This window comes from Hordeum vulgare, chromosome 1H, assembly GCF_904849725.1.
Source record: "Hordeum vulgare subsp. vulgare chromosome 1H, MorexV3_pseudomolecules_assembly, whole genome shotgun sequence".
Lineage (NCBI taxonomy): Eukaryota > Viridiplantae > Streptophyta > Magnoliopsida > Poales > Poaceae > Hordeum > Hordeum vulgare.
Window position 1 is genome coordinate 22157119 of NC_058518.1, and position 10485 is coordinate 22167603.

General features: G+C 43.4%; 1 protein-coding gene and 1 long non-coding RNA gene across 2 annotated transcripts; both read right to left on the reverse strand.

Annotated features, from left to right (window-relative positions):
- Window positions 1-253: 253 nt before the first annotated feature.
- On the reverse strand, window positions 254-1593 carry LOC123405190. The gene is made up of 3 exons (XR_006611950.1): window positions 1547-1593; window positions 1331-1419; window positions 254-336 (listed from the first exon to the last, which is right to left on the reverse strand). It is a non-coding gene; the product is annotated as an uncharacterized LOC123405190 (long non-coding RNA).
- Window positions 1594-1636: 43 nt separating this feature from the next.
- On the reverse strand, window positions 1637-8454 carry LOC123395797 (protein CHUP1, chloroplastic-like). The gene is made up of 5 exons (XM_045090833.1): window positions 8401-8454; window positions 2559-2846; window positions 2277-2458; window positions 2087-2198; window positions 1637-1735 (listed from the first exon to the last, which is right to left on the reverse strand). Exons 1-5 carry the CDS (start codon window positions 8452-8454, stop codon window positions 1637-1639), a joined length of 735 nt encoding a protein of 244 aa, XP_044946768.1.
- Window positions 8455-10485: the final 2031 nt, after the last annotated feature.

Below are 10485 nucleotides of genomic sequence, written 5' to 3' on the forward strand. Positions count from 1 at the left end.
CATGTGTAATTAACTTTTGTATATAATCAATTTTTCTCGTTATATTTTAAGCTTGATCATATCTTCATTGATACTATGCACCTACAGTATAATCCAGTAAATCGGAAACTATCAAAGTATCAATAAATGGGGCACACAATTAACATCACAAAGATGCATCACCATGTATCACAAGCTATGCATACAACTTTTGCTACCATGACTTCGTGTAACCAAATAATAAAAAGTAACCACAACAATCTTGTGACACATTCAATATGTAACATAATTATGAAGCTCCACATGCCCTACAACCCACGAATCACCTCAAGTCCTTATAGTGTTGTGTAACAAAACCTGCACCTCACAAATGATATTTAGTAAAACTAAAATATGTATGCTCTAAAATGATACCTAGAGAAAGAATAAGTAGATTAAGCCGCAGTGGTGTGTATGTCTGATGTGTGTGAAGGCCTCCTGAATAGTGCAGTTAGTAGATTCTCCATCTACAAGAACATCAAGTACGATTATCATTTTTCCACCTTTGTATTTGTATTTAAATCATGATGATGGGACATTGCACAAGTAATCTACTGTGTTACAAAAGGTCACACAAAAACGCAGCTAAGTGCTTTTAAATGAACATACGTGCACTATAATTACAGGAATTACAGTAATAATGCTTGAAGCTGATCACTGTACTGTAATTACAGGAATGACATTAAATTTTATCCCACATGATGCTGACCAGCTGCAGTAATAATGATTTGAAGCAACACCGATGCTTGGAATGATTTGCACACACAAGCAAGCAAAAAAAATCAGGCTTATACCTGACGCAGGGAGCAGCAACTGCACGCGGTCACCGTGATATGCAACTAATTTAACATATTCAGTATGGGACAGAGGGAGTATAAGAACTGGGTGTCGGATGGCTAAGAAACAAGCAGTCCAAATCTGGCATGGCCACGGCTCTTCCTCCTCCTCGTGAGTAGCGGCGCCGACCAGTTGCTGAGCTCCTTTTCTTGGCTCCTTCTCGGTTCTGGCAGTTAATGGAACTAAGGTTTAACCTAGAGCGAATTGTTATTGTTATTGTGAAAGTATAGAGAAATGCTTCCTCTCACCCTGGAAGTTAATGAAACTAAGGTTTAACCTAGAGTGAATTGTTATTGTTGCAGCTAGTGATAGTAGACTTGTAGATTGTAACTAACTTACTAAAAATCTAATAATCAGGAACCATGAAAAGGAACGATTTAAAAGTATTGGTACAACTTTACTTGTGCAATAATAAGGAAATAACCTAAAGCAAACTGTAAGATCTCAAGCAAAAATGAAGTTGTGCAGGACTTACAATATCCATCGACACAATATCCATCGACGCAAAATGGCTGCTATAACTGAAGCCCGGAATACAAAATGCCGAGAAGTTACATGATAGAACTGCATAAACTTAAGTGCAAAGATTAAAACAACAGAATTACATAAACTTACAAGTTTTTGCAGATTGTTTTAAATCAATTATTTTCTATTGATTATCTTCAACTAATATAGAGTTGGAATAGCTTACATTGATGATTGGTAGTAGTACTTGGTATCCATCAACATTTGTTAGTCAAACCGAGACTGCTTAGAACCATCTTCAACAGAACTTACAGGTTTACCCCATGAGGCCCATTGTAGCATATACGCACAGATATCCAATCCTTAGAAGCTTCCCATTATACAGAAACACCCCACCACGGGGTTGCTCGGCAATCTGACCAGCCAGATAACATCATGTAGCTGTACATCATTGGTTGCAGCGACACCCAATGAAAATGAAAATTGATCAGCGACACCCCGCCCCTGACTCACGTGCACGCCGTAGCACGAGACAAGAAAATGCCACGCCTATCGATCCCCCTTTTTTCGTTGTTGCCTAGTACTGTACGCCAGTTGTTGCGTACGCCTCGCACCTACACTACGCATCACGTCTGTGCGCGGAGCGAAACCTCAAGACGGTTGCTGTCCTGTCGCTACTCAGACGAGGGGTAAAAGATAGTACTGTACCACGAATTCGTGAGCTCTAATGCATCGACGGCAAGCGATGGAATTAGTAATAACGTACCTGGCCGACGATCCCGGCGTCGCGCATCCACTCCGACGGGATCTGGAACCGGCCATACCTGCAGGTGGCGCCGTCGCGGACGCGGGCGAGATCGTACACGCCGTGCTCCAACCTGCACGCACGCCGCACCGTCATTGGTTGGTTGGTTGCCACATGACAAAACGCCCGACGATCGTGGAGGTGCGCTTACTTCTCAAAGAGGGCCTGCATCTTCTTAAGCGCGGCGGCGCAGGGCTGCCGGGGGTCGTCGCGGAACGAGGACGCCTCGCCCTTCAGCTTCTTCAGGTCGCGGTACCCGAACGCCGCCTCCCGGAGCGCGTCCGCCTTCTGCTCCGGCCACTCGAAGTGCTTCAGCACCGCGCGTTCGTCCACCTGCAACCACGCCCACCAAGCCATTACTAACTGCCATCACCGGTGGCCATCGAACAAGCACCTCAAGTGAATTCATTTTCGTTTTGGGGCATGCACGCACCAGGCGGGATAGCTCGTCGTCGAGCCACTTGACGAAGCTGACCACGCCGTCGATGTTGACGAAGGCCGCGCCCTCCACCTCCTTGATCAGGAACCGGATGTTGACGGGGAGGGGGAGGAGGAGGCGGACGGGGAGGGGGCGTTGGACGCGGAGGCGACAGCGATGGTGCAGGCTAGGGCGTCTGCCGTTAATTCTTCCTAATTTTCTGTACTTGATTGGTTTCTCTCTTTTTTCGTGCCGGTGCAACAGTTTTTCGCTGTAAGTAGGGAGAGGTGGAGCACGGTCAGCCTTAGTTTATTTGGTAAATGCACACGGTGGTGATGCATGAATGGTGGAAGCCGTTAGATTGTAATTTGTTGTCTAATTGTGTGGTGGTGATTGGTGTTTGTTTTTTGGGGGATAATAGTTGTGTGTATTTAGAGAAGTTTTCGTTTGATCTTTTATTAGTAAGTATAGATAAACAAACGTACCAATATAGGAGAGTAGGTAATCGTGGGAGAGAATCAGCAGCGGAAATCCAACATAGGCGAAGAGCACGCGGAGATCTTCGAGATTCAATCCGTAGAAAGCAAGAAAAAATCCTGAATCCAAAACCAAAGGAGAACCTCGTCTTGATCCAGAGAACTGAAAACAAAGGAGAACCTCATCATGATCTAGATCTCAAGGGGAGGGGTGATAGTAGAGATTTCATGCCGCAAGATCTCCTTCAGATTGTTGTTGTTTTTTCTAACGGGGAAAGAAGGAGATTGAGATTGACGTAGTTCCTTTTTTAGGGTAGTTCCTTTGGTTTTCTATAAGAAAAGAATACGCTCATATTGTTGTTGTTTTTCTAACGGGGAGAGAAGTAGATTGTGATCGGCGTTGCTCCTTTGGATTTCTGTTAGAAAAAAAAATAGGTCGATTAAGAAGAACTAATTAGAATAGTTCGGTTAATCTCCACCGTAATAATTTGGTCCCACTAAAATAAATGGCTCATAAATTCTAATTAACGTGGTAATTTCTTGAGAGTGCCTAATTAGTATAAGTATAGATTTGTATATCAATTTTGTGTAAAACATTCAGATCAAAATCACGTTCCAGTGAATTTACAAAATTCCTAGACTGAGAGCGAAAGTTTCTATTTTTCAGCAAAATCAACTTGCAAACACCGTAGACCATCTCAAAGGTCTTACTTGGGTCAAACACTAATTTAAATAAGAAAACACAATCATTACAGAGGTAATAATGTGTGCAAAACTAAAAACAGAAGCAAAAACAAAAGCATAAAAATAAAATTGGGTTGCCTCCCAACAAGCGCTATTGTTTAACGCCCCTAGCTAGGCATAATGCAGTAGATCTAGGTATTGTCATAATAGTAAGGGTGATCATCAATGCTCACCTCATAATCCCTTCTTTCAGCAGTAAGTTTCCTTTGTGGGAAGCAAAAGTAATCAAAAGGGCTAAATTTAATAGGATAAGGATCCTTAAGATCAACTGATCAAGTGCGGGAGGATTAGGTTCCTCCTTCGGCCCTCTATAGTGTATAATCAATTCATCATTGTAGGCTTTCCTCTGGTGGAAGGTCATAAGTCTATCTCCTAGTATGAACTCTAATCCATTATTTTGTATAGCAAAATTATCGTTGAGTTCAGAAATCTTATCAACCAAAACCTCAATAGGAACCTTTTTCTCAAATTTTTTGTTATAAGCAACATAATCCGGAGAATGCATTCTCATTATTTCTTCTTGATTAAAAAGGATCTCCTTTATGTGGGGACATCCACCATTAATTTTATAATGAGAAAAAATTCAATAGCCTCTTTCATGATGAATCTAAACTCGTGGGCTAGAAATATAGTGGCAGCACGCTTAACGAAAGCAAGGTGAATATTAGAGAACTCAAGAAAAATCCTTTGTATGCAAGGATGCATATGAAAAAAATTGCCTCTCAAGTTCAACTATTAGTAGTGTTATGGCGTCCGCAAGGCTATTAGTTTTATTAAGGATAGGCCCTGCTAAGGTAGGTAGCGTACCAGCACAAGTAAAGAAATCTTGAATGCCACCTTTTCCAATAACATTGCCGCTACCTATGCAGATTTTTTTGTATGCTTGATAATAGGTTCTCTATGAGAATCATTATTCACTTCAAGATTATTACTATCCTTTTCAATGTAAACCTCCCCAGATTCAGACATGGTGGCAACGAATATATCTAGCACACAAGCAATCAAACGAAAATACGAACGGAAGAAGGGCGAATAAAAAGGCACATCTTTTTGGTATTTTCTAAAAATTGTTTTAGAAGTGGGGGAGAGAAAACGAGGGGCAAAAGACAAATAATGTAAATGCAAGAGATGAGTTTGTGATGGGTACTTGGTGGGCTTGATCTTGCTATGTATCCTCCCCGGCAACGGCGCATGAAATCCTTCTTGCTACTTCTTGAGCTTGCGTTGGTTTTCCCTTGAAGAGGAAAGGGTGATGCAGCAAAGTAGATAAGTATTTCCCTTAGTTTGTTTAGAACCAAGGTATCAATCATGTAGGAGGAACAAGAAAATCCCTAATCTTAGCACCTACACAAACAATCAAATACTTGCACCCAACGCTAAAAGGGGTTGTCAATCCCGTCACGGTTATTTGCAATGATGAGATCTGATAGAGATAGATATAAAAGATTGCTAGAACTAAAAGTAAAAAAAAATTAAATAAATGGAAGCAATATATTTTTGGTATTTTTGGTTTATAGATCTGAAAGTATAATATGGAAAATAGACCCGGGGCCATAGGTTTCACTAGAGGCTTCTCTCATGAAGGAAAATAATACGATGGGTGAACAAATTACCCTCGACCAATTGATAGAAAAGCGAATAATTATGAAGATATCCAAGGCAATGATTATGCATATAGGAGGCACGTCCGTGTCAAGTAGATCGAAACGATTCTGCATATACTACTATTAGTCCACACATCGCCCGACTCTTGCCTGCATCTAGAGTATTAAGTTCATGAAGAACAGAGTAACACATTAGGTAAGATGACATGATGTAGAGGGATAAACTCAAGCAATATAATGAAAGCCCCATCTTTTTATCCTCGATGGCAACAATGCAATACGTGCCTCGCTACCCATACTTTATCACTGGGTGAGGACACCCCAAGATTGAACCAAAAACTAAGAACTTCTCCCATTGCAAGAATTACCAATCTAGTTGGCCAAACCAAACCAATAACTCGAAGAGACTTGCTAAGATATGAAAACATGCTTATAAGAATACAGAGAAGATTGAAGTAATATTCATAGATAATCTGAACATAAACCCACAATTCATCGGATGTTGACAAACACACCGCAAGAGAGTATTACATCGGATAGATCTCCATGAAGATCATGAAGAACATGGTATTGAAGAACAAAGAGAGAGAAGAAGCCATCTAGCTACTAGCTATGGACCCGTAGGTCTGTGGTGAACTACTCACGCATCATCGGAGGGGCAATGGAGTTGATGTAGATGCCCTCCATGATCGATTCCCCCTCCGGCAGATTACCGGAAAAGGCTCCCAGATTGGATCTCACGAGAACAAAGGCTCCCGGCGGCGGGAAAGTATTTTTTTGGTCTTGTTCAGGTATTGGGGGAATATTTGGGAATTTATAGGATGAAGATTAGGGTTAGGAGGCCTATAGGGGGCCCACGAGCCAGGGGGCGCGATCCCCCAAGGGTGCGCCCTACAGGCTTGTCGTCTCCCGGTAGGTCTCCTGCCCCCTTCTCCAAGTCTCGCGGGTTTCTTCTGGACAAGGAAAAATCATTCCGGAGATTTTATTCTGTTTGGACTCCGTTTAATGTTCCTTATCTGCAATAGTGAAAAACATGGAAAAAATAAAAACCGGCACTAGGCTCTAGATTAATAGGGTGGTCCCAGAAATAATATAAAATAGCATATTAATGCATATAAAACAGCCAAAATAGATAATATAATAGCATGGAACAATCAAAAATTATAGATACGTTGGAGACGTATCACTACGCCTCGGTGCCGATGCACTCGCTGGTGAACGAGGAGGGGGCTGTCTGTTGGAAATATGCCCTAGAGGCAATAATAAATTAGTTATTATTATATTTCTTTATTCATGATAATCGTTTATTATCCATGCTATATTTGTATTGATTGGAAACACAATACTTGTATGGATACATAGACAAAACACTGTCCCTAGTAAGCCTCTAGTTGACTAGCTCGTTGATCAAAGATGGCCAAGGTTTCCTGGCCATAGGCAAGTGTTGTTACTTGATAACGGGACCACATCATTAGGAGAATCATGTGATGGACTAGACCCAAACTAATAGACGTAGCATGTTGATCGTGTCATTTTGTTGCTACTGTTTTCTGCGTGTCAAGTATTTGTTCCTATGACCATGAGATCATATAACTCACTGACACCGGAGGAATGCTTTGTGTGTATCAAACGTCGCAACGTAACTGGGTGACTATAAAGATGCTCTACAGGTATCTCCGAAGGTGTTAGTTGAGTTAGTATGGATCGAGACTGGGATTTGTCACTCCGTGTGATGGAGAGGTATCTCGGGGCCCACTCGGTAATACAACATCACACACAAGCCTTGCAAGCAATGTGACTTAGTGTAAGTTGCGGGATCTGGTATTACGGAACGAGTAAAGAGACTTGCCTGTAAACGAGATTGAAATAGGTATGCGGATACTGACGATCGAATCTCGGGCAAGTAACATACCGAAGGACAAAGGGAATGACATACGGGATTATATGAATCCTTGGCACTGAGGTTCAAACGATAAGTTCTTCGTAGAATATGTAGGATCCAATATGGGCATCCAGGTCCCGCTATTGGATATTGACCGAGGAGTCTCTCGGGTCATGTCTACATAGTTCTCGAACCCGCAGGGTCTGCACACTTAAGGTTTGACGTTGTTTTATGCGTATTTGAGTTATATGGTTGGTTACCGAATGTTGTTCGGAGTCCCGGATGAGATCAGGACGTCATGAGGGTTTCCGGAATGGTCCGGAAACGAAGATTGATATATAGGATGACCTCATTTGATTACCGGAAGGTTTTCGGAGTTACCGGGAATGTACCGGGAATGACGAATGGGTTCCGGGAGTTCACCGGGGGGGGGACCCACCCCGGGGAGCCCATAGGCTTTGAGGGTGGCGCACCAGCCCTTAGTGGGCTGGTGGGACAGCCCAAAAAGGGCCCTATGCGCATTGGAAGGAAAATCAAAGAGAAAAAAAAGAGGAGGTGGGAAGGGAAGGAAGGACTCCCACCCACCAAACCAAGTCCAACTCGGTTTGGGGGGGAGACCTCCCCCCCCTTGGCTCGGCCGAGCCCCAAGGCAAGGTCCCCTCTCTCCCACCTATATATACGGAGGTTTTAGGGCTGATTTGAGATGACTTTTCCACGGCAGCCCGACCACATACCTCCACGGTTTTTCCTCTAGATCGCGTATCTGCGGAGCTCGGGCAGAGCCCTGCTGAGACAAGGTCATCACCAACCTCCGGAGCGCCGTCACGCTGCCGGAGAACTCTTCTACCTCTCCGTCTCTCTTGCTGGACCAAGAAGGCCGAGATCATCGTCGAGCTGTACGTGTGCTGAACGCGGAGGTGCCGTCCGTTCGGTACTAGATCGTGGGACTGATCGCGGGATTGTTCGCGGGGCGGATCGAGGGACGTGAGGACGTTCCACTACATCAACCGCGTTCACTAACGCTTCTGCTGTGCGATCTACAAGGGTACGTAGATTGGAAATCCCCTCTCGTAGATGGACATCACCATGATAGGTCTTCGTGCGCGTAGGAAATTTTTTGTTTCCCATGCGACGTTCCCCAACACTATCACCTTCCTCCCCGTGCCAACCGGCACCTCCGACGTCGTTCGCCTTGGAGCCGGCATGGAGGGCACCACACCTCAACAGGACATGGCCTCCATGGATGGCCGCCCCAGTCGTCGCGCTGGCTCATGGGATCCGGCGGGTCTCGGCCTCGCCCTCGCCCTGTCGTGCGGTGTGCGCCTCGATACCATCATGGTCCCCTCTTCCTCCGACGAGGAAGACTACCCCATGGCTCACTGGTGACCGATCGGAGTGGAGCAAGGTGGCACCGGCGGATTTGCTACCCCCATCGAGGTGGTCGAGGACTTGAGGTCGTGGGTGGTGCAGGAAAGGCTCTTGCCTTATCCTTTTACCACCCCTCCCCTCTACCTTATGCGGCGACTGATTTGGGACAGCAAAAGGCCGTGGCGGCCCAGGCCCAAGCGCCCAGCTGCCCTCTGTTTTCATTTTTTCTTCTTTGTATTAGTTAATTTTAGTACTAATTATTGTATTAGTGCAATATTAGACTATATCTAGTAGTGTTTAGTAACTAGTTTGACTATTTACATTTAGTCCAGTTTTAGATTTATCCTAGGTTAGGACTTGTGTAATTATTAGTATATTGATATTATGGAGTGACTTGATAATATAAATAAAGTACCATATTTCATCCGGGAAGTATGACATGTTCCGTGTGTTTACCACATATTTCTTGAACATGTTTTTGCGACTGAGACCAGTTTCTCTCGCATATCAAACTTGCAAATTTTTGAATTTTCTTCCTTATTATATTTGCAATCATAAGGTAATGAGTTTGGATCTATGATTTGTCAATCTCGACAAACGATTACCTTCAACGTGTATTCCTTATATCTAATTTGTAGCATACACAAGGTAATGACCATGCAGCCTGTTACTGTGAGATCTAAGTGATCTTGAAATGTGTTATATTCACACAATTGAGGTTGAGAATTTCTGAAGTTTTCACTTGACTATCAAATTTTTGCATTCTTATTAGAAAACCATGATGGTTTTTAATTTACCACGCGTAAATTAATTTTCTTTGGTTCCCCTTGTAGGCAAAGATGGCTGTCAAAGAGTTTGAGGAGCTTGCCCTCAATGGTCACAACTACCCTACATGGGTTATGGACATCAAGATCAGTCCTGCGTCCCGTGGGATAGCGCGTGCAATCCAGCCCCCGAAGACTCCTCTCCCGGCTGGAGCCACGATGGTGGCAGAACAACAGAATTATGCTGCCTTATTCATCATAAGGCACTATGACAACCCGAGACCGACGTTCGAGAAGATTCTCCTTTTCTTTCCGTTTTTGTCGTGTGATTATTTTATTTGTCGCATCATGCGCATCATCCGCATTGCATCGGCATCCCGTTGCCGTCAGTTTTCAAAATTTGCATTCGTTATTAGTTGCCGGCCCATCTCCTGCTGCGTGCCTCGGCCTGCCTCCTCTCCTCCATGTGGGTCGAAGCCCATAGGGTGAGCAAGCCCCAGCCCTGCTCTATCTAGCGCCATGCGCGCGTCTTTGATATATTGCGAATGCTTAGATTCGGCCCGTCTAGTTTTTATTTATGTTTTCGGATTTATTAATGTTTTAGAAATATGCCGTATTTTAAAACACCCGTAGATTTTAAACCGTGTGTCGGATCGAAACGTTTTAAATATGAAACTCGATTAGTTTTCCGCATAGATTAATAGTTTGCAACTTGCATACATGTTTAAAGTAGTTTGACCTACGGTTTACCTAGATTTACGTGCTGTCCTAATAGAGGATTATCCCATATATAATTTTGTGCGTGTCCGGATTGCTCAAATCCCGTAGTTTAAATGCTCATGTTTTTAGGGACCTTTTGTCAAGTATTTTAGAGTAGTTGTTTGCATTTTTGCATGTAGGTTCCCTTGCTAGTTTGTTATATCGCGTTTAGGACATATTCTCGCATATTCGGGTAGCGTTATTTTTATTTTGCAACCCCACATATTATATATGTTTTCGGGGTAGAAAAATCCATAGAATTTAACTGTGCATTTAGTTTTAGCTTTTGGGCAAGTTAGTGCGCGTGATATTTTGACATGTTGCCTTTTTTGTTTATGTTGTGGG